At 38.5% G+C, this 25,029-nt stretch overlaps 1 protein-coding gene across 6 annotated transcripts in view; it reads left to right on the top strand.

Annotated features, from left to right (window-relative positions):
• The window catches only part of FOXJ3 (forkhead box J3), a 146,164-nt gene that overhangs the window by 65,241 nt on the left and 55,894 nt on the right, over positions 1-25,029 (top strand). For all 6 annotated transcript variants that reach the window (XM_032160474.2, XM_032160472.2, XM_032160470.2 and 3 more), the window contains one exon: positions 5,037-5,111. In XM_032160474.2, the coding sequence (XP_032016365.1) occupies positions 5,037-5,111 (75 nt within the window). The remainder of the gene's footprint in view (positions 1-5,036; positions 5,112-25,029) is intronic.

Here is a 25,029-nt window from a genome sequence, read left to right as displayed (position 1 = left end):
AAGGGCTTCCCTAAAGAACTGAAGTTTAATCCAAGAATGAATTGAAAACTGAGTAGATTGATTTAGGTGAAGAAGATGGAGTAAGGCTGGAGGCAGTAATCTTTGCAGAAGTAGCAACTTGTGGAAAGCTTAGAACCTGAGAGAGAACATTGGAGGGGATGAATGTAGAAAGCAAGATAGGGTCAGATCATGAAGAGTCTTTGGAGGCTTAAGAATATTAGATTTTGTCCTAAGTGCACTGGAAGTTTTTAAGTGAAGGGGTAACACCAAAATTGCATTGTGAAGACATAACTCTCTGCAGGGTGGAGAATGATGGAAGCAGGGCTGAGAGGAAGGGAGACACCAGTTAGGAAGCTGTTGTACTAGTTTTGCTGAGACTGGTTCCCTGGGCTGAGATAGTCACAGAAAAGAATGGGGTAAGATAGGCAGATCTAAGGTAGGCTTAGTAAGATTTAGTGATAGATTTAGATGGTAAGAAAGAGACAGGAGTTAAGGATGTTTTTTAGGTTTCTCATTGGAGCAGTTATGTGAATAATAATGTCTTTAAACTGAGAAGGGAAAACTGGAATAAGATCACATTGGGCATAAAGATTGAGTTTAGTTTTAAATATGTTGAGTTTGAGGAGTTTCTGGAGATGTGCAGTTGATAGTTGGAAATATACGTTAGGAACTCAGGAGAAAGGTCTCTGCTGGATCTGGACAGATTTAAGTGATTTATCACAGGTGGCCATTGGCTATAGATGAGATTGGCTAGGCAGCAGATGTAGAAATGAAAAAGACATAGGGCAGAACCTTGAAGATTTCCAACATTTAAGCTTTTTGTAGAGGAGGAAGACTGTAGAGGTGTGTACTTCTTTGAAGTGATGAGTTCACACTGGGCCATTTACTAATGATACTTGTTTCTTCTGACCATCTTGATTTGTATTTTCCCCTCATCTTGAACTTTTAAGTTGGGTAGGTGAACTAGTTTGTCTGATGCCTATTTCTTTTTTCATGTCTTATTTTAGATTTGAATTGTGTATTTTTTATGATTCCATTTTATCGCCACAATTCTGTTATTATCCCCTTTCTAAATTTTTTTAGTGATTACTCTAGGGTTTACTATATACATCTTAGTTCATTCAGGCTGCTATAACAACAAAAAGAAAACCAAAAACATAGAGTGGGGGGCTTACAAACAACAAACGTTTATTTCTCATAATTCTGGAGGCTGGGAATTCCAAAATCAACACGCCAGCAGATTCTGGTGATGGCATGTTTCCTGCCTCATGGATGATCCCGTTCTCATTATAACCTTACATGGTAGAAAAGGGAAGTAAACTCTCTGAGGCCTCTTTTAGAAACACTAGCCTCATTCATGAGGACACCCTTCATAACCTAATCACCGCAAGGGCTCCACCTCCAAATATCATCACATTGGGAATTAGGTTTCAACATAAGAATTTTGAGGGGATGCAGATATTCAGTTGATTGTAACATCTTTAAGTTACTGCACTCTACCTTCAAATAGTATTACACCATTTCATGTATAATGTAAGAATTTTATAAACCACATCTTTCCAATTCCTTTGACCCATCCTTTTTGCTATTGTTGTCATACATTTTACTTTTACATAGTTCCAAACTCCGTAATAAATTATATTTGCTTTATACAATTTATTTTTTATGTTTTAGTCTGAATATCTTCATACAGTTTTTTTTTTAAAAGCATTAAATCTACCTTCATTTTTTTACCATTTCTGGCACTGTTCATTTATTTTTGTGATCTGCATTTTTGTTTGATTTCATACTTCTGCCAAAAGAACTTCCTTGTAAGAGTGTCAGTGAGCTGAAATGAATTTTTTCAGCTTTTGTTTGGAAGTCTTTATTTTGCCTTTAGTTTTGAGAGATATTTTCACTGCACAGGTTTTTTTTTTCTTTCAGTATTTTAAGATGTCACTCCATTGCCTTCTGGCTTGCATAGTTTTTGAGAAGTCCACTGTAATTCTTATTTTTATTCCTTTATATGTAATCTGCTTTCTCTGGCTGCCTTCAAGATGTTCTTTATTTTGGTTTTTAGCCCTTTCACTGTAATTAATATGGGGATGTGGATTTTTACTTTATTCTGCTTGGTGTTCTCTGAAATTCTTGCATATTTGGGTTGATGTCTTGCATTATTTTTTGAAGATTCTTGACTGTGACTTCAGATTTTCCCTCTGCCCCGTTCCTTTTTTTTCTTCTTCTGGGACTTTAATTGCACTTATCATCACACAGTTCTTGGATGATCTGTTTTGTTTTTGTTTTGCTCTTTGTGAATGTGCCAGTCTCCGTTTGGAAATTTCTGTTACTCTACCCTCAAATTCTCTGAGCCTTTCCCTAGTTGTGTCTAGTTTAATGATGAGCCCATCTGAGAAATTTTTAAAATCTTTAATCATGTTTAATGTTTTTTATTTCTATCGTTTATATTTGTCTCTTTCTTTAGTTTTCACATTTCTGTTGAAATTCTCCATCTTTTTATGCAAGCAAGTTGTCCACTTTTTTCTGCTTGACTCTTTAACATGTTAATCATAGTTATTTTAATTTTTTTTTTCTGATAGTTCTAACACCTGAGTCTTCTCTTGGGTTTTGTTGATTATTTTATCTCTTGGCAGTAAGTTTTCCTTTCTTTTCTGTGTCTTGTAATTGTTGACTGAGACCCGATATCTGTGTAGAATGGTAGACGTTGAGTTAAATAGTACCTGTACTTGTGAATGGACAAGCATCTTTTTTCTCAGGCCATTCTTGTGGGGATTGAGTCAGTCTGTCAGTAATTTGGATTTTTTTAATTGATGTCTTTATCTTCAGTATACCACAAACTTTACATTCCTACAGCAGTGAGCTCCTGTTAACTTGTGCTTGCAAAGGGTGCGGTAGGATTTTTTTGTTTTTTCTTCTGTTTAGATTTTAGTTGTCTCTGCCCACCTTTTTACACATGGGGATTTCTTGTCCCTTCTCTGTCAGTAGACTGCGTTTGCTTGTTATTCAGTGCTATGCTTTTGGTAGAGGCAAGGGGTTTTCTCTGTTGTGTTGGCCCAGCCTTAGTTTTATGCAGACCCTCGAACTTAGGGTGGGCTTTTTCAATGTTTCTTTCCCTCAGCCAAACTAGTCTTGTGTATCTGTAGTTACTTTTGGGTGAGAGTTTCGCGCCTCTTCTCCAGGTGTAGCAGGACCTCTACATGGTATCTGTGTAGGATCCTGGGCCCAAGGTAGTTTCCTATACCTCTCCCAGCGTTCAAGGGATTTGCTTCTACTTTTCCTCCAGAAGCAGAACATCTTTGCCTATGTGCTGGGTAAGGGTTTCCTATCCCTCCCTAGAGGCACCAGGGTTTTGTTTCCATTCTTCCCCCAGAAGCAGTGAATCTTTGCCAGAGTCCTATAGGTGAGAGGTTTTGCTGCCTTTACTGCAAACTTGTTTTTTTGCTTTGTAAAATCTGTGGAAGGTTGGTGGGCTTTGTCTCCTCACTGCCTGTCACTGTCAGTCACTTTCTTCCTGTTTATGCCACTAGGGGAGACTTTCTTGGGTCTCCTTTCCTACCCCTGTTCTTTCTTAGGAACACATGGTAAAGGCCTATGGAGAAGAGCTTAAGAGTATGTGGGAACTTCTCTTGTGTCTGGGGTCCTTGTTGCTCCAAAGTGACAACCCCATGCTTGGCCTTTAAAATTTTAGCTAATTTCTTTTTAACTGCTTGGATGGTGGCCATCTCTTTTTCCTATGCTCTGCCAAAGGTGATTTAGTTGTATGTCCAGTTTCTCATTGAATAGCCTTGCTCCTCTTGGGAGTGTGGTTTGGTTGCCTTGCAACCTGAGCTCTCTGATGTGGCTTAAAAATAGGTTTTTTTTGTTTGTTTTTTTAAAGCTTACCTAGGGTTTTCTCTTTGGGAGAGAGCATCATTCTTTGTAGCTGTTTATATCCCAAGCATAAGTTTTAAATTTCTGCTTTGGTAATAAGATGGTCTTGAATTTATATTCTGTAGTCATCTTTTTAAAACGTTTAAAATTCCAATATTGTGCCTAAGGGAGAGAAGTTTTATTATAGGCATTCTTGTTAGACTACTGAATTTTATATTAAAAAATAAAACATTATGCCAAAATATCCCAGAAGGTACCATTCTAAGTAATGGCTAAATGCGGTTGGGCCTCTTCTCTCCCAAATACTAGCCATTTGGGAACAAACAAGATAATTTGAGAATGGGTTTTGGAGCAATTAATTGAGAAGAAATGGACTTCGGGGCATATTCTGTAAGAATTGGGGTACAGTCCTACTTATTCATGAATAAATTTCTATTTCACAGACTCTGCAGGTTTTCAAGGGCATTTTCCTGCTACCCACCTTGGGTGTTCTTCCCTGCTACAATGAGGAATTTAGATGTTCTTCCCAGCTCCCTGTAGCCAGTATCTTTCCATGTGGTTTTCTTTTTTACAGATTGTGGTGAGAGCCTAATAGGGTTCTGTATGTTTTTTTGTAATAGAGCAGTGAACTTTTTTTAAAACATTTTTTAAACTAATTAAGTAGTGGTAATACATGTGTCTTGCAGACCATTTGGACTTTGCAGAAAAGTGAAGAGAAGAAAATAGTCATCATCTTTAATTTCATGTAGAGTAACTCTAACATTTTGCATTCTGGCTTATTTCCAAGAATAAATAAATAAACTTAAAATAAGTACCACAATTAAAGTCATGGTATGTATCATAATATGCCAATTTTATATTTGGAATTTAATATTTAGCATTACATTAGAGGCATCTTCCTGTATCAATAAAAGTCGTAAACACTTAAAATGCTACATATATACATTTTATGAAATCCTCTAGAAATTATTTTCCAGTAACAGCTTCCCCTTGTAGCATTCATAATTTGAAAGTCAGAAAGATTTAAATTTTAAGCTGATTAAAAAGTTTATTCCATTTGCAATTGTTTTGCAAAGCATAGAGATGTTTAGATTTCTAATTCTGTTTTTAAAGTTGGGTTATGTTTTTTGAATTTTATTGACCTTATGGCTTTTCTTCTTTAATTCCAGAATTCCATACGACATAATCTGTCATTGAACAAATGTTTCCTTAAAGTGCCTCGATCTAAGGATGACCCTGGAAAGGTAGGATTCATCTTCTTAAAACAGTTGATTTCTTCAATATGTCACTTGTCATGTTTGAATTAAGAACTTTTCCAGTTCATTGAATAGGAACCTCTGCAAAATAGTAAGTCCTCCCCAACCCTGCTCTAAAGCTTGTTAGAGAGTTTTAACCTGTGGGAAGCTAACTAGTGTATAGCTGTTGCACACCACAGTGCTGTTATACTTTGCTGTTTCTAATCTAATCTTTGGTTGAAGTATTGTGTATTAAATTAAATTTGGTTGTTGAGCTGCTTGTCAGGAACCATAATTAATTATTACATATAAGGGGTCCATCTCTGTGTAACTGGCAAAAAGTGGAAGTATTCTTACACTGGAATAAAATAGTTTCTCTGTTATTAGTCCATTTCTGAGTATAATCAAGAAGAATATTCTCTACTTGACTCTTCTTATCTCCTGACACCATTGCATTTTTCACGTTTTTAGCATTTTTTCTATGGTGACTCCCCCCTTTTTTTGTTGTTTTAATAGCTAGTCAACTATAGTGTGCCCTGAACTTGGTACTAGTTGCTTGGTTTCTGAAACTTAAGAGTACTTGGTTGTACTGTATTTGGTTGTCAAGGTAAGTTACTAGATTAGGGCTTTGAGACAGTGTATTTATTGGGAAGCACGATACTTGCTTAGGTGGCTAGACTTCTTATATTTGTTTTTAGGCTAACTGATTTTGGAAGAATCTTTCTAAAATGTAAGCCTGGTTATGTAAGCACCTTGCTTGAAAGTATTCCTTAGTGTCCAGGAGGTGTTTACTTTCTCTTCTTGTAAAATATTCTTGACTGTTTTTTTCTCTATCTGTCTTTCCAGCTATAATTCACCTCATTCAAGACTCATTGTGAAGAACTATTTGGAGTTTTCCAAACATGCCATTCATATGGTCTTCTGTACAAATTTCCTTGCTTTACTTGTCTAGACTGCTTCTTACCTTTCAGTATTGAGCTGCAACATGACTTCTCTGAGGCTTTTTTGTTTCCCCATACTTCAGCTGAATTTGTTGCTCCCCCTTTTGAGTTCTTTTTATTTTGTAGCGACCGTCATCATTATAGTAGCTCCTAACTGGACTCTCAATGGCTGGGCTCGATCCCTCCAGTTTATATTAACTTTCACATAGTAGGCAGCAATCTTCAAAAAAAAAAAAAGGAAAAAGTCAACCTACTCATATGGTCTCTTTTTTTCAAGCGCTTTGTTAGTTATCTACTGCCCTTAAAATCTAAATTTATGCAAGTAGGGATCATGTGTATCTTGTTCACTGTTTAGACCCAGTTGCTTGCACAGTGGCTGATGGCACTGAGGAGACACCCTTGTTGAATGAATGAATATACTGTATTCTCTGTTAGACTGTTAACTTCTTGAGGTTAGAGATGAAGAGTTATTCGTTTCTGTCTTTAAGCAGTTTTTCTGAAGTAATGAACATTTTATAGCACTTTTTATCATCTATCTGCTCTGTCAAGTTGGTTCTAAGTAAGATTGAACAGATTATTATAATAGTCTTGTAAAAAATTGTTTCTCTATGTTTTTAACTTTGAGATTCTGAATAGGAATTGGTGCACCTTTTCCTTTAAAGAAGGCTTATTACAAAAAGATAATTAGATTTTAAAAATAAATTCTTTATCACATTTCCTATAGGCAATGAGTATATATGGATCAGACTGAAAAATATTTTTAAGAGACTTCAGAGATTATTTACTAGAGTCCTGTGAAGTTACTATTTGGGTTCTGTAAACATTTTGGTTCTGATTGGATTTTTGAATGAATTTGAAATAATTTTAAAAAGTTAAAAATCAATACACATGAATGCTTAATTCTGTCATGTGCTTGATTTTAACCAATTGGAGACTCTTAAAAATGTGTCATGTCAGCATTTTTCTTTTGTGTAGAAGTTTAAACTTTTGTTCATCTTTAATATATGGGGTAAGACAGATGTGGAAAACATGTTAACTCTTTGCAATTCTTCTTTTTGAATCAGGATTCTCAATGTGCACCTAAAACAAAATACAGAAATAAATTGAGTCCTGAGAGGCTAATCAGAGCTTTCATCTTTTACCAGTAGTTTTCAGTTTTAAGGTTTTGTATTTATTAAAACACTTCATTCTTATTGATTTTGGTCATAATAAGTAAATATCATACATTTGATTTTATAAAGTACATTTGTAGTAGTAATTTTTCTTTTCAGTCTCAAAGTGAGGTTTGTTTTATTTGTTTGTTAATTTTGAGATGGAGTCTCACTCTCTTGCCCAGGCTGGAGTGCAGTGGTGCAGTCTCAGCTCACTGCAGCCTCCGTCTCCCAGGTTTAAGCAATTCTCCTGCCTCAGCCTCCTGAGTAGCTGGGACTACCGGCATACATCACCATGCCTGGCTAACTTTTGTATTTTTAGTAGAGATGGGGTTTCACCATCTTGGCCAAGCTGTTGTCAAACTCCTGACCTCAAGTGATAAAACCACCTCGGCCTCCCAAAGTGCTGGGATTACAGGCGTGAGCTGCTGTGCCTGGCCACAAAGCGAGGTTTAAATACATTTTTCTCTTTGATTTTGGTCAGACATAGATGTAAATTTGGTCTTATAAAATACATTTGTGTGAATAAAGTCATTTTTATTTTTGAGTTCCAAATGAGATTTTGTTCTTTAAGAAAACACAAAATTCCACTGCTTTAAAAAAGCTTTGAAGACTTCAGCTCAAGCCCATTTCATAAAAGAAGAAACTAAGGCCAGTAGATGAGGAACAGCTTGCTCAGGTTCAGTGTGGGATTAGAACCCAGGCATATTCGCCAGACATACTTGTCAGTCACAGAAACTCAATACAAACTAACTTAAGGGGAAAAGTACTTAAGGAAGAACTGGAGCCAGGTTCTTAAATTATATCACCAGGAATGTCTCTTTTCATCTCTTAGTTGTGCTAACTTCTCTGATAGCTCCATTTTCAGTCCAGTTGGTGGCAAATATGTCTTTCAGCAGCTTCTGGTTTATATTCCATCAGCTGAGTAACACTTAACAGAGAGAGTATGCCTGGTGTTCACCCCGCCACCCCCCAAATCACCTGGAATTACAGAAAATGTCTCAGAATGAATGCTGAAAAAGCAAAATACACTCGGTTTCTTAGTTCTTAGATTAGTACTTTTTCCATGATATCAATCTTCCTTGAGAGGGAGACCAAAATGTTAGTTAAGTTTTGGTACTTATGAATTGTTTTTTCTTTTTGTATTACAGTGTTTCCTGACATTTGAGGAGCTTTTCCAAAACCACCCTCACCACAGTGGGAGAAAACCATTGAGCCAAGGTGGGGTGGGAGTAGATTTTGGTCTTGGGTATGGGATGGACTTTATAACCCCTTAGGATTTTGCTAGCTGCTGCCATGACTTAGGTCAAGAGGTAGAAGTAGCTCGTATAGCATCTTCTCTGTATTTTCACGATACAGCTTTCTGTTCATTGTATTACCAGAGAGGTGTGAAGAACAACCTAATCTTGCAGTGTATTGTTGAATCGTAGATGTTTTTATGTGGCTATCTATTCCTTACTTAATCGTTCATTTTCAAGAAGATTGTGTCGTAAAAGCCCTTAAAATTTGGTACCCTTTATCTACATTGGTAGTCTGAGATTCATTTTCCCCACCTCTTTACAACTAATTTCAAGCAGCTATGTTACCACTTTATTTAAAAAAAACACACACACACAAAATGAAATTCAATTTTGCATCCACTTTGCTGCTTTTTTGGGGACAGATTTGTTTTTCTTTTCTCTTGATTACACCCTTTTCACCCTGTCTAGATATTCTGCAGTCTATCTCCATTTTTTAAATCCTGTCTTTTATCTCTTCTCTTTTCATTAGTTCTGTTTTCTCTATATTTGTCTTTTTTTAAAATTCTTTGGGTTATAAGTCTTATTGTGTAATTCATACATGTGTCTTAATGATCTTAAAGGTAAATATTTACATTAGGGAAAAACAGATTACTGGCTAAATGTAGTTTAAAAAATATAATTCTCTTTCTCTGCTTTTCAGCTTAACCTTTTCTCAATTTTGTTTCCCTTTCTTCAGTTCAGAAAAATGATCTTTGATTTGAAAGGAACTAAAGGATTATAGGGCTTAGTTTCAACAGTTATCTAAACTTAGTAGCAGTGGGCTCTAATAGAACTGAGAAAATAGCCAAGAAATTTAAAACCACATGAAGGCCACCTGACTATCCTGGGGAAATAACTACAGTTAATTCATAGAAGAGTTTTTAGGGGTGTGGGGGTTGGGGAATCTTTGTCTTGCCTGGGAATGGGAAGTTGTAAAGCCTCAGTGACCGTAGAGATTGGGGTCTCCTGGTTTGTGAGGAAATAACAAATTCACTGCTAAGAGACTAACTTTTGAAACTTAAAGGACTGTGATTTTTTTTCTTTAAAAATTTCTTTTGAGATAGGATCTTGCCCTTTTTGCCCAGTGCAGTGGTGCTCTCATAGCTTACTGGGCTCAGGTGATTCTCCAGAGTAGCCAGGACGACAGCACATGTCACCATGCCTGGCTAAGTTTTTGAAATTTTTTGTGGAGATGGAGTTCTCACTATGTTGCCTAGACTGGTCTTGAACTCCTGGCCTCAAGTGATCCTCCTGCCTTGGCTTCCCAAAGTGTTGGGATTAGAGGTGTGAGCCACCACGTCTCACAAATTATGAATTTTTTTCTATTCCTATTCTGTAGCTTAGTATAAGGGACCATAACATAGTTGACTGATCTTTCTTTTCAAAGGGTATTCTTTTTTGGGGGGCTATGTTAGTATTATGTTGTATTTATTTGTAAATTGCTTGTTAATCTCTGGTATCCCATTTTGGTCATTTTCTTTAAAAAATATGTAGAAAACCTGGAGAGGTTTGAGGGAACATAAAATATGACATGAAATGATGAACAGTGTTGTAGGAGTCATAGGTGTTACCCTAAAGAAGGAAGATAAGAGTATAATTTTAATGCTAGTCTTAAGTAAATGCATGATTTTTGTGAAGATGATGATGACTGCTTATCTGTGTTTCTGTACAAACTAAACAGAAAGTAGGACTGAAGGATAAGCAAGAGTTTGGTTGGACCGAAATAAGAATGTCATATTTATTGAAGTGAAAAAACACTGATATAGCTTCCCAAGGGAGACTTTAGAGTTTGTCACTTCTGAAGCACTTGAATAGATGAGGTTGCTAGCGTTTGTCATTTTAACTCATGGTAGATAAGAACTCGAGTTGAAGGCTAGAAGAGGATATGATCAAGTTTAGCTGAGGGGCGAGTCAGAGCAAAGCTGGGTAGAATCAGGAATTAAGGGAATTAATATAAGTACTAACATGAGATCCAAGAGTGAAGAAATGGATTGGTGCCATTGAGTGATTGTCGAGACAGAGGTGAATTATGAATGTGAGGCATTCCATTAGACAAACCAAGGTTAGAAAGCCAGGGTATTCAGAAGATTAGAAAGATTGAGTTAGATAGAAGTGAGAGTCTGATTCAGGGACATAACACTGCAGAAGCTGAAAGAAGTGTTGGCCTAGAGCCCTGACGTTAATACTGTTTGAGCAGTGTGGTTGCAGATTCCTTTTGTTTAGATATACAGTGTTCTCTGTTCTCTTTTTAAAGTTGGAAGAGAACGTTTTGTTGTTGTTGGCCTCTTTTTTCTTTTCCAGATCTAAACTACTTTAAAAAATGATATTATACCTAGAAATTAAAAAAAAATTATGTATGGTAAAATTTACTCTTTGGTGTTTAATTCTATTAGTTTCGACACACAGTGTAACCATCACTGTAATCAAAATAGAGAACAGTATTCTAGATTGTCACTTGGTAGTCAGCCCTTTCCCTCATCCCCAGGCCTTTGCAACTACTGTCTGTGTCCCTATAATTTTGCTTTTTCCAAAATGCAATATAAATGAGACTCATATAGCACATGGCCTTCCGAGTCTGGCTTCTTTGCTTTAGTATAATGTATTTGAGAGCCATCCATGTCATTGTGCATATCAGCAGTTTTGTTTCATTTCATTGCATATATTCCATCATAGGGATTTGTCAGAGTTTAGTTGAAAGACATGTTTTTGCTAGTTGTGTGATCATTTGACCATCAAGTTACTTTCTTTTTGGCTTAGACTTGACGGATATTGAGCTATAACACTCAAGTAGTAACATAATAGTCATGTTAGCTGCCTTTGTGAGTGGATTATGTAGGTGAGCCATCTGTTTCTTGGAAATTCGTTATGATATAGTAAAACTTTATCTCTAACTTTTAAAGTTTCTAAAAGGATTGATTGGCACTATGATTTAAAAGCCAGATATGTCTGTTAATCCCTTAATAGGATATACGTTTTAAGTATCTTTAACATTTAGGGGAATTGTTTACTATACTACAGTCAATATGCCAATTACATATTTTAATCTATTAAGAGTAAATTTCTTAATACTCTCTCTAGACTTAATTTGATGATCAATGTATTTAAAAGTAACAAAAACTTGTATTTGTTCAAAAAAGGTATTTCAAGGACCTAAGCAGGCATTGGAATGGTTGTTATCCACATGTTCATTCAGTCAACTAGCCAGACAAGCAGCCTGCCTTTGAGTACTTACTGTGTGTTTGACCATTCATAGTCTATTTTTGTGGTCTCAGTAGCTATTTAACCTATTGTCCAAGCCAGAAACTTCTGAGAATGAAAGGGGTGCTATTCTTAACTGTTTAGGGAACAGGTATAAAGCAGGGTTGAAACTCAAAGTATGGTTGCTCTAGATCTGTGGTGCATGCAAATGCTGTGCCTGAGCAGTTACCAGGAACAGCATCCTAAGAAGTTGGGAGAAAACAAGGCAAACAAATCTTTTGAAGTTGGATTGCCAAAATAAACTGGGAGAGGTTAAAAAAATAAAAGATGAAGGCATGGTATAAAGCCAAAGGAGTCAGGGACAAGAGGAATCCAGCTCCTGAGGTGTGTGCATTGAAAGCTAAGGAAGGGCAGAGAATTGTCTGTGATGATTCCCTTTACCAACGGGCATATACTTGGCAATAGTAATAGATTTCACCATTTGGAATGGTTAGCTATTTATGACAGGGACTGCTCTCCCCAGGAGTCTGAAATTAATATTAGCATTTTTGGTTTATTTGTACTTAATCAGGTAATAGCTTTTTTGTGAGGCTATTTTCAACGTAAGATAAACATGCAGGGTACTTTGTGTTGACATAAAATTTTAGCTAGAAATAAAGTTTTGGAATAGTTAAAATGCACTTTATTTGAAGTAATAAATAGTTTATAATGATGGGAATAAAGACATTTAAGTTTATTGTTGATCTTTGACACATCTTCATTTCTGATGCATTTTCTTTTCTTTCTTTCTTTCCTTTGTTTTTTTTTTTGAGACAGAGTCTCACTCCATCACCCAGGCTGGAGTGCAGTGGCATGATCTTGTTTCACTGCACCTCTGCCTCCCAGGCTCAAATGATTCTCCTGCCTCACCCTCCCCAGTAGGTGGGATTACAAGCGTGTGCCACCACGCCTGGCTAATTTTTGTATTTTGTATTTTTTCTTTTTTTCTTTTTCAGTAGAGATGGGATTTCACCATGTTGGCCAGGCTGGTCTTGAACTCCTGACCTCAAATGATCCACCCGTGTTGGCCTCCCAAAGTGCTGAGATCACAGGTGTGAGCCACCGCGCCCAGCCATTTCTGATGGATTTTCTGTATCTTGATAACCTTGATTTTTTTCTGAAGTTTATGAATTGCTGGTATTTGTTTGCTCTCTTCTACTTAACAGTGACACCTGGTTAGATCTTTTCAGTTGGGTGCCACTTTCCTCCCTTCTGGAATTAACTTCTGTTTTAGGGTATCTTGATTGATTTTTGGAAAATGTGGTCAAAGTTGTAGAATTCTTGTTTGTGATCTTTCTTTGGGATTTTACAGAGTAAGCCACTGCAGTCTTTTCCGTAGAAAGGACATTACTGTGTTGTACTAGAATTGTTGATATAAATTAATGTCTGCATCTGTATATTGCTTTAAAGAATTTAGAGCCATTTTACATGCATTATCTTGATCCTCAAAATAAGCCTGTGGTCAAGCCCCAGTTTTAGATAGTGATCCTTGAGTGCATAGCAGATTTTTTCCATAAGTTCACATAATAGAACTACATGTAAATGGAATGATTCAATATATACTCATTTGTGTCTTTCACTCAGCATAATGTCTATAATGCTGCTACATATATCACTTGTTTGTTTCTTATTGTTAAGTGGTATTCCATTGTATGAATCTATGACAATTTGTTTATACATTTATTTGTTGATAGACACTTCAGGTGTTTTCAGTTTTAGGCTATTAATAAAGAATTACTAGTAAATTCTTAAGCAGGTTTTCCATGGACATGCTTTCATTTCTCCTGAAGGATAGAATTATTGGATCAGAGGGCAGATGGAAGGTTAACTTTATAAGAAACTGCCAAACCCTTTCCCAAAGTGGTTGTGCTATTTTACATTTCCAACAGCAATACCTGAGAGTTGCAGTTTTGCTTCCCATGGCCAACAGTTGATTATTACCTGTCTTTATAACTGTAGCCATTCTGCTGAGTGTGAAGTGGTATTTCATCATGGTTTTGATTTGAATTTTCCTGATGGCTGTTGATATTGAGCATCTTTTCATGTGCTTCCTGGGCATTTGTATATCTTCTCCTCTGAAAGTTCTTTTAAAAGTCTTTTGACTTAGAAAAAATTGGTTGTCATTATTACTGAGTTGTAAGTGTTTTAAAAAATATATTCTGGATACAAGTCTTTCCTTAGATTTCTGTTGTTTAAATGTTTTTTTAGACTATAGCTTGCCTTTTTGCTTTCACAATAGTGTTTTAAAAAGTAGAAAATTTGAATTTTGGTGAAGTCAAATTTATCAATTTTTAATTTAATGGTAAGTGACTTGTGTGTGCCGTCAGGAAATCAAATACAGTCATGAAGATTTTCTTTTTAAGTTTTATAATTTTAGATTTTGCATTTAGGCCTATTGCAAATTGCTATTTATGTATAGTATGTTTATTCTTCCGGATAAATTGTTCTTTTATCTTTATGAAATGTTCTTCTTAATTTCTTTTTTTTTTTGAGACAAAGTGTCGCTCTGTTGCTCAGGCTGGAATGCAGTGGTACGATCTCGGCTCACTGCAGCCTCCACCTCCCAGGTTCAAGCGATTCTTCAGCCTCAGCCTCCCGAGTAGCTGGGACTACAGGCACGTGCCACCATGCCCGGCTAATTTTTGCATTTTTAGTAGAAACGGGGTTTCACTATATTGGCCAGGCTGGTCTTGAACTCCTGATTTTATGAAAAATCTACAATTTATATTATACTCTGAGATTGAGAACAAAGCAAGGATGTTTACATTCAACCACTTTTATTCAAAATTCTATTAGAGGTCCTAGCCAGTGGAGTAAGGCAAGAAAAAGAAAAGGCATCCAGATTGAAAAAGAATGTGTAAGCTTGTCTTTATTTGCAAACATTAGATCCTAAGGAATCTGTGGAAAAAACTACTAGAAATAATATGTGAGTTTAGCAGGGTTACAAGATACAAGATCAATATATATTTTTTTCTATACTAGGAAGGAATGCTTGGAAAATGAAGTTAACAAAAGCAAAATAATGAAATACTTTAGGGATACATTTTAACAAAATACATGTGGACCTGTTCACTGAAAACTGCAAAGCATTACCAAGAGAAATAAGGGCGGATCTACATGAATGGAGACATATAGTATGTTTGTGGAGTGGAAGACTCAATGTTAGCTACCAGTCCTCCCCAGGTAGATTTATAGAGTTAATGTAAACCCAGTAAAAAAATCTTAGGCCAGGTGCGGTGGCTCACACCTGTAATTCCAGTGCTTTGGGAGGCTGAGACAGGAGGATCACTTGAGTCGAGGAGTTCAAGACCAGCCTGGGCAACATACAAAAAAGAAGACAAATTTGCCAGGTATGGTTGGGCATGCTTGTGGTCCCACCTACATGGGAGGCTGAGGTGGGAGGATCTCTTGGGCCTGGGAGGTTGAGGCTGCAGTGAGCCATGATTGTGCCATTGCACTCCAGCCAGGGTGACAGAGACCGTATCTCAAAAAGGAAAAAAAAAATCCTCATAGGCTTCATTTTTAGAAATTGGCATGCTGGTCCTCTTATTTATGTGGAAATGCAAAGGGCCTAAAACGGGCAAAATAATGTTGGAAAAAACTGAAGTTGGGCAAACCACTGCCAGCCCGCAGGTCAGCTTGCGGTGGTGGTGGTGGGGAACCAAAGTTGTAGGATATATACTGCCTGATTTCTAATTTTTATACAGTTAACAGTAATTAAGATAAAATGATATTGGTGGCCGGGCATGGTGGCTCATGCCGTAATCACAGCACTTTGAAGACTGAGGTGGGCAGATCACTTGAGGTCAGGAGTTTGAGACCAGCCTGGCCAACGTGGCGAAATCCCATCTCTACTAAAAATACAGAAAAATCAACCAGGCGTGGTGGTGCACACCTGTATTCCCAGCTACTCGGGAGGCTGAGGTGGGAGAATTGCTTGAACCTGGGAGGTGGAGGTTGCAGTGAGTGAGATCACAGCACTCCACTCCAGCCTGGGTGGCAGAGTGAGACTCCCGTCTCAAAAAGTAAAAAAATAAAAAATGATATTGGCATAAGGATAGATACAGAGTTTAGAAATAGACTGTCATATATGTGTGTGTGTGTGTGTGTGTGTGTTTTGATAGAGGTACCAATGTAATTCGGTAGGGAAATGTTACAATATTTTAAAGAAATGATGCTGTGTATCTGAGTGAACGAAAAATTAATATTGCTCCTTATCACACACTTATACAGAAAATTAACCCTAGGTGTACCAGAGACCTAAACATGGAAGTTAAGACTATAAAACTTCTGGAAGAAAAGACTATAAAACTTCTGGAAGAAAACAGTGAAGAATATATTTGCTATCTTGGAGTAGGCAAATTAAAATAAAAAGATATAAAGCACATACCATAAAATGAAAATTTGATAAATTGGACTTTATTGAATGAGAAGCTTTTTGCTCCTTACAAGGTTCCATTATGAAAACAGATAACCACAGGCTGGGCGAGGTGGCTCAAGCCTGTAATCCCAGCACTTTGGGAGGCCGAGGCGGGCGGATCACGAGGTCAGGAGATCGAGACCATCCTGGCTAACACAGTGAAACCCTGTCTCTACTAAAAATACAAAAAAAAATTAGCCGGGCGTGATGGCGGGTGCCTGTAGTCCCAGTTACTCGGGAGGCTGAGGCAGGAGAATGGCGTGAACCCGGGAGGCGGAGCTTGCAGTGAGCCGAAATCGCGCCACTGCACTCCAGCCTGGGGGACAGAGCAAGACTCCGTCTCAAAAAAAAAAAAAAAAAGGAAACAGATAACCACAGATTGTGAGAAAATACAGTACATATTCACGTAGAAATGACTCGTTATTTGGAATATTAAAAAGTCTCATAACAGAAATAGCCTATTTATATATATATTTTTATATATATATTTATATATATATATTTTTGAGATGGAGTCTTGCTCTGTCGCCCAGGCTGGAGTGCAGTGGCGTGATCTCCGGTCACTGCAAGCTCCGCCTCCCGGGTTCAAGCCATTCTCCTGCCTCAGCCTCTGGAGTAGCTGGGACTACAGGCGCCCGCCACCATGCCCGGCCAATTTTTGGTATTTTTAGTAGAGATGGGGTTTCACCTTGTTAGCCAGGATGGTCTCGATCTCCTTACCTCGTGATCCACCCACCTCAGCCTCCCAAAGTGCTGGGATTACAGGCGTGAGTCACCGCGCCCGGCCCAGAAATAGCCTATATTCTTATAATCCAAATAAAACATGGGCAAAAGATATTTGGAATACTAAAAAGTCTAATAACAGAAATAGCCTATATTCTTATAATCCGAATAAAATATGGGCAAAAGATATCAATAGACACTTTACAAAGGATAATATATGGGTGGCAAATAAGTACATGCAAAGATGTACAACATCTTTATATGTTAGAGAAATGCACTTGAAAATCACCGAGGCACAGCTACACATCAGTAGAGAGGGTATAATTGAAAAGGCTTAAAATACCAAGTGTTGGCAAGGACGGAACAGCTGTATTGTCATACACTGCTATCGAGAGTGGAAAATAGTTTCACAGTGTGAGTTCACTTGTATGAAATGCTAGAAAATGCACAATGATAGGAATCAGTGGTTGTGTGGGATGAGAGAAGGCGAAGGAAAGGGAATTGCTTCCTGAGTCACACAAAGGAGATTTTTAGCGTTCTGTATTTTTAGTGTTAGTTACATGAAGGTATACAATTGTCAAAATTTCTTAAATTGCACACTTAAAATGGGTGCATTTTATTTTTATTTAAATATACTTCAGCAAAGTTGATTTTAAAAATAAAACTAGATTGAGTGTGATGGCTCATGCCTGTAATCCTAGTGCTTGGGATGCCTAGGTGGGAAGATCCTTAGAGGCCAGAAGTTCAAGATGAGCTTGGGCAACATAGCAAGACCCTGTCTTTACAAAAAGATAAAGGAAAATATTAGCTGGGCCTGGTGGCAGGCACTTATAGTCCTACCTATTCAGGAGGCTGAGGAAGGAGTATTGATTAAACCCAGGAGTTTGAGGTTGCAGTGATCTACAACTGTGTGCCACTGTGTTCCAGTGTTGGCACCAAAGCAAGACCTTGCCTCAACACCCTTTTCCCTGCCAAAAAACAAATAACAAAAAAAACAAAACCACTTAAACAAAAACCTCCTGTTTCCTACTTGCTCCACATGAGCCTAGTGGTGTAGACCCTACTCTGGGAGGAAATTGGACTGAGCCTGTGTTTGTTGATTGGCTATCTAAAATGGCAGTTCAATTTTTGTGAGATTTCTATATTGTCTAACACAGAAGAGCAAAGGTAACTGCTTCTTAGATGGCCGGGTGTGGTAGCTCACACCTGTAACCCCAGCATTTTGGGATGCCCAAGGCAGGAGTATCATTTGAGCCCAAGAGTTTCAGACCAACCTTGGCAACATGACGAAACCCCATTTCTACAAAAAATCAGAAAACTAGGCCTGGTGCAGTGGCTCACACCTGTAATCCCAGCACTTGGGAGGCAGATCACCTGAGGTCAGGAGTTCGAAATCAACCTGGCCAACATGGTGAAACCTCGTCTCAACTAAAAATGCAAAAATTATCCGGGCTTGGTGGTGGGCGCCTGTAATCCCAGCTACCTGGGAGGCCAAGGCAGGAGACTTGCTTGACCCCAGGAGGCAGAGGTTGCAGTGAGCCCAGGTTGCGCCACTGCACTCCAGCATGGCTGACAGAGTGAGACTCTGTCTCAAAAAAAATAAACCAGGTGGAGCCAAGATGGCCGAATAGGAACATCTCCAGTCTACAGCTCCTAGCGTGAGCGACGCAAAAGACGGGTGGTTTCTGCATTTCTAACTGAGGTACCAGGTTCATCTCACTGGGGAGTGTTGGAAAGTGGGTGCAGCGCACCAAGTGTGAGCCGAAGCAGGGTGAGGCATTACCTCACCCGGAAAGTGCAAGGGGTCAGGGAATTCCTTTTCCTAGTCAAAGGGGTGACAGATAGCACCTGGAAAATCGGGTCACTCCCACCCTAATACTGCGCTTTTCCAATGGTCTTAGCAAACAGCACACCAGGAGATTATATCCCGTGCCTGGCTCAGAGGGTCCTATGCCCACGGAGCCTTGCTCATTGCTAGCACAGCAGTCTGAGATCAAACTGCAAGGCGACAGCAAGGCTGTGGGAGGGGTGCCCGCCATTGCCTAGGCTTGAGTAGGTAAACAAAGCTGCCAGGAAGCAGGAAGCTCAAACTGGGTGGAGCCCACTGCAGCTCAAGGAGGCCTGCCTTACTCTGTAGACTCCACCTCTGGGGGCAGGTCATAGCCAAACAAAAGGCAGCAGAATCCTCTGCAGACTTAAATGTCCCTGACAGCTTTGAAGAGAGTGGTGGTTCTCCCAGCACGCAGCTGGAGATCTGAGAACGGACAGACTGCCTCCTCAAGTGGGTCCCTGACCCCCGAGTAGCCTAACTGGGAGGCACCCCCCAGTAGGGGCAGACTGACACTTCACACGGCAGGTACTCCTCTGAGACAAAACTTCCAGAGAAATGATCAGGCAGCAATATTGGCTGCTTACCAATATCGGCTGTTCTGCAGCCTCTGCTGCTCATACCCAGGCAAATAGGGTCTGGAGTGGACCTCCAGCAAACTCCAACAGACCTGCAGCTGAGGGTCCTGACTGTTAGAAGGAAAACTAACAAACAGAAAGGACATCCACACCAAAACCCCATGTGTACGTCACCATCATCAAAGACCAAAGGTAGGTAAGACCACAAAGATGGGGAAAAAACAGAGCAGAAAAACTGGAAACTCTAAAAATCAGAGCGCCTCTCGTCCTCCAAAGGAATGCACCTCCTCACCAGCAATGGAACAAAGCTGGATGGAGAATGACTGACGAGTTGAGAGAAGAAGGCTTGAGACGATCAAACTACTACGAGCTAAAGGAGGAAGTTCGAACCCATGGCAAAGAAGTTAAAAACCTTGAAAAAAAATTAGATGAATGGCTAACTAGAATAACCAATGCAGAGAAGTCCTTAAAGGACCTGATGGAGCTGAAAACCAAGGCATGAGAACTATGTGACGAATGCACAAGCCTCAGTAGCCGATTCGATCAACTGGAAGAAAGGGTATCAGTGATGGAAGATCCAATGAATGAAATGAAGCGAGAAGAGAAGTTCAGAGAAAAAAGAATAAAACGAACAAAGCCTCCAAGAAATATGGGACTATGTTAAAAGACCAAATCTACGTCAGATGCAGAAAAGGCCTGTGACAAAATTCAACAACCATTCATGCTAAAAACTCTCAATAAATTAGGTATTGATGGGACGTATCTCAAAATAATAAGAGTGATCTATGACAAACCCACAGCCAATATCATACTGAATGGGCAAAAACTGGAAGCATTCCCTTTGAAAACTGGCACAAGACAGGGATGCCATCTCTCACCACTCCTATTCAACATAGTGTTGGAAGTTCTGGCCAGGGCAATCAGGCAGGAGAAGGAAATAAAGGGTATTCAATTAGGAAAAGAGGGAGTCAAATTGTCCCTGTTTGCAGTTGACATGATTGTGTATCTAGAAAATCCCATCGTCTCAGCCCAAAATCTCCTTAAGCTGATAAGCAACTTCAGCAAAGTCTCAGGATACAAAATCAATGTGCAAAAACCACAAGCATTCTTATACACCAATAACAGACAAAGAGAGAGCCAAATCATGAGTGAACTCTCATTCACAGTTGCTTCAAAGAGAATAAAATACCTAGGAATCCAACTTACAAGGGACATGAAGGACCTCTTCAAGGAGAACTATAAACCACTGCTCAATGAAATAAAAGAGGATACAAACAAATGGAAGAACATTCCATGCTCATGGGTAGGAAGAATCAATATCGTGAAAATGGCCATACTGCCCAAGGTAATTTATAGATTCAGTGCCATCCCCATCAAGCTACCAATGACTTTCCTCACAGAATTGGAAAAAACTACTTTAAAGTTCATATGGAACCAAAATAGAGCCTGCATTGCCAAATCAATCCTAAGCCAAAAGAACAAAGCTGGAGGCATCATGCTACCTGACTTCAAACTATACTACAAGGCTACAGTAACCAAAACAGCATGGTACTGGTACCAAAACAGAGATATAGACCAATGGAACAGAACAGAGTCCTCAGAAATAATGCCGCATATCTACAACTATCTGCTCTTTGACAAGCCTGACAAAAACAAGAAATGGGGAAAGGATTCCCTATTTAATAAATAGTGCTGGGAAAACTGGCTAGCCATATGTAGAAAGCTGAAACTGGATCCGTTCCTTACACCTTATGCAAAAATTAATTCAAGATGGATTAAAGACTTAAATTTTAGACCTAAAACCATAAAAACCCTACAAGAAAACCTAGGCAATACCATTCAGGACATAGGCATGGGCAAGGACTTCATGACTAAAACACCAAAAGCAATGGCAACAAAAGCCAAAATTGACAAATAGGATCTAATTAAAGAGCTTCTGCACAGCCAAAGAAACTACCATCAGAGTGAACAGGCAGCCTACAGAATGGGAGAAAATTTTTGCAATCTACTCATCTGACAAAGGGCTAATATCCAGAATCTACAAAGAACTCAAACAAATTTACAAGAAAAGAACAACCCCATCAAAAGGTGGGTGAAGGATATGAACAGACACTTCTCAAAAGAAGACATTTATGCAGCCAAAAGACACATGAGAAAATGCTCATTATCACTGGCCATCAGAGAAATGCAAATCAAAACGACAATGAGATAACCATCTCACACCAGTTAGAATGGCAGTCATTAAAAAGTTAGGAAACAACAGGTGCTGGAGAGGATGTGGAAAAATAGGAACACTTTTACACTATTGGTGAGACTGTAAACTAGTTCAACCATTGTGGAAGTCAGTGTGGCGATTCCTCAGGGATCTAGAACTAGAAATACCATTTGACCCAGCCATCCCATTACTGGGTATATGCCCAAAGGATTGTAAATCATGCTGCTATAAAGACACATGCACACGTATGTTTATTGCGGCACTATTCACAATAGCAAAGACTTGGAACCAAGCCAAATGTCCAACAATGATAGACTGGATTAAGAAAATATGGCACATATACACCATGGAATACTATGCAGCCATAAAAAAGGATGAGTTCATGTCCTTTTTAGGGACATGGATGAAGCTGGAAACCATCATTCTCAGCAAACTATCGTAAGGACAAAAAACCAAACACCGCATGTTCTCATTCATAGGTGGGAACTGAACAGTGAGAACACATGGACACAGGAAGGGGAACATCACACACCGGGGCCTGTTGTGGGGTGGGGGGAGGGGGGAAGGATAACATTAGGAGATATACCTAATGTTAAACGACGAGTTAATGGGTGCAGCACACCAACATGGCACATGTATACATATGTAACTAACCTGCACGTTGTGCACGTGTACCCTAAAACTTAAAAAGTATAAAGCAAAGCAAAACAAAACAAAAACAGGCATGGGGGTGCGTTGTGGACCTGTGGTCTCAGCTACTTGTGAGGCTCGGGATCACTTCAGCTTTGGAGGTCAAGGCTGCATTATGCCATGATCGTGCCACTGTATTTAAAAAAAAATAAAAATAGAAATGGCTGAGAGGTACTTTTTTGGTGGCAGAATATACATAACATAATTCTTACCATTTGAATCATTTCAGGTGTACAGTTCAGTAATATTAAGGTCATTCACATTCTTGTGCAGTTATCACTGCCATCCATCTCGAGAACGTTTTCATCTTCCCACACTTAAATTCTTCACTCATTAAACAATAAGTACCTATATTCACTTCCCCTTTTCCCCTACCAACCATCGTTCTACTCTTTGTCTCTGAGAATTTTAGTACTTATAAGTGGAATCATACAATATTTGTCCTTCTGTGACTGGCTTATGTGTCAGAGTATCCCTCGTTTTTTTTTTTTTTGTTTGTCTGGTTTCTTTTTTGGAGATGGAGTCTCGCTCTGTCACCCAGGTTGGAGTGCAGTGGCGTGATCTCGGCTCACTGTGAGCTCCGCCTTCTGGGTTCACGCCATTCTCCTGCTTCAGCCTCCCGAGTAGCTCGGACTACAGGCACCTGCCACCACGCCCAGCTAATTTTTTGTATTTTTTTTTTTTTTTTTTAAAGTAGAGACGAGGTTTCACTGTGTTAGCCAGGATGGTCTGGATCTCCTGACCTTGTGATCTGCCTGCCTCGGCCTCCCAAAGTGTTGGGATTACAGGCGTGCGTCACCGCGCCCAGCCAGAATATCCCTCCTTTTTAAGGCTGATAATACTCCATTGTATGTATGTGGCATATTTGTTTATCCATTTATCCTTCAGTGCGCACTTGGGCTGCTTTACCTTTTGGCTGTTGTGAGTAATTACTATGAATATTGGTGTTCAAATACTTGAGTTCCTGCTTTCGTATCTTTTGGATATATATCCAAAAGTGGAATTGCTGGATGATTTGGTAATTCCGTTTAATTTTTTTAGGAATTGCCGTATTTTCTACAGTGGTTAACACCGTTACACATTTCTGTCAGCAGTACATAAGAGTTTCAGTTTCTCTATGGGCTTGCCAATACAGGTTGAGCCTCCTTAATCTGAAAATTTGAAATACAAATGCTATAAAATCCAAAACTTGTTGAGTGCCAACATGATGCCACTAGTGGAAAATTCCATGCCTGACCTCATATGATGGATTACAGTCAACATTTTGTTTTCATGCACAAAATTATTAAAATTATTACAAAAAATTACCTTCAAACTATGTGTATAAGCATTTATATGAAACATAAATCAATTTTGAGCTTTAGACTTGGGTCCTATCCCCAAGATATCTCATTAGGTACATGCAGGTATTCCAAAATCTGAAAAAATCTGAAATCCAAAAGACTTCTGATTTCAAGCATTTTGGATAAGGGATACTTAGCCTGTACTTGCTAGTTTCTGTTTTTTTTTTTTGATCATAGACATCCTAGTGGGTATAAAGTGTTATCTTACTGTGGTTTTGATATGTGAAGAGGAATTTTAAGGTCTCTTTATTCAAACCTGTGATTTCAGAGATCAAACTCAAATACTGTGTTAGCCTGAACTATTTGGTGGAATATTTCACAATTACTTTTGTGAATCTTTTTAATTATTAGAATTTGCTTGTAGGCATTCAGGATTTTATGATACCTAGTGGATAGGTAGGCTACGGGCAAATTTTTTCAGTTTTGTTGATTTATTTGTGACAAGCCACAACCATTTGTATTTTATGTGGAAGAAGAGATATTTGTTTTTGTAATTTTATTGAAATGTTTACTAACAAATCAGGGTCAAGTTTGGACATTGAATGGTTTCCCCAGATTAATACACATATACATACCCATCCAAAACAAAACTAAACGCTGGAATTTATCATTTCTGTGAAAAGTGGTTTTTAAACTATTGTATGTAAACTATTTGGTATTTTCTCTCCTACTTTATTTTTAATTTTTATAAGAACTCAGTATAAAATTTTCCCCCTTGCATTTATTCTGAAACTTGCTAGCCAAACCTGTTCCCAAAATCATTGTTTTCCCATTTTTAGTGCTTTTTGTAGCATCTGCATTTTATAGGGTTCTTGGCAAGTTCATAGGTCCTACCTAGCAGGTTCTTACCATGTCTGGTAGACTCCTTAGCTGAAATGTAGTGACCGTTTTGAAAAGATAACATAGAAATACCCCAGCAGTGGCTGGGTGATGAAATGAGCATTAACTTCAGGTACCTGCATAGACCAGGATCTGAGATGTACACACCTACCTTGTACCCCAACAGTGTACACTGACATGTACATAGTAATACCCTGTACACTGATATTCTTGGTGCAGTTTGTTAAACAGCTTTTTTCCCCTTCTCATTTCAACAGATGTTAATTGAGTACTTGCTTTGTGTCTAACATTGTGCCTGGCACTGTGGATATAGAAACGAGTAAAATAGTCCCTACCCATAAGGAATTTATAGCCTAGAAGGGGATACAGACCTGTAAACAGAATTGAATGTTAATTTGCAAACAATGGTCTAAATGTGTAAAAAGTATAGAGATCTTGCAGAGGGAGAGAGTGATGAATTCTTGGGTATGGCAGGACGGTCAGAAAAGGATTCCTTTGGATAATCTGAGGTAAAATTTGAAGGTGGAATATGAGTTTGTCATTGGTATGGTGCGTATTACAAGTAGTGAGGTCAGCGTGTAGGACAGGAACAGATAACATGGTATGTTCAAGAAAGTATAAGGAGATGATTCGTGTTGGGCATGAAGTGTGAGGATTGATAGGTGAGGGTTGTATTTCCCC

Source organism: Hylobates moloch, unplaced genomic scaffold, assembly GCF_009828535.3.
Source record: "Hylobates moloch isolate HMO894 unplaced genomic scaffold, HMol_V3 SCAFFOLD_8, whole genome shotgun sequence".
Lineage (NCBI taxonomy): Eukaryota > Metazoa > Chordata > Mammalia > Primates > Hylobatidae > Hylobates > Hylobates moloch.
The sequence above is the reverse complement of the archived record's forward strand: the minus strand, read 5'-3'. Positions and strand labels throughout refer to the sequence as shown.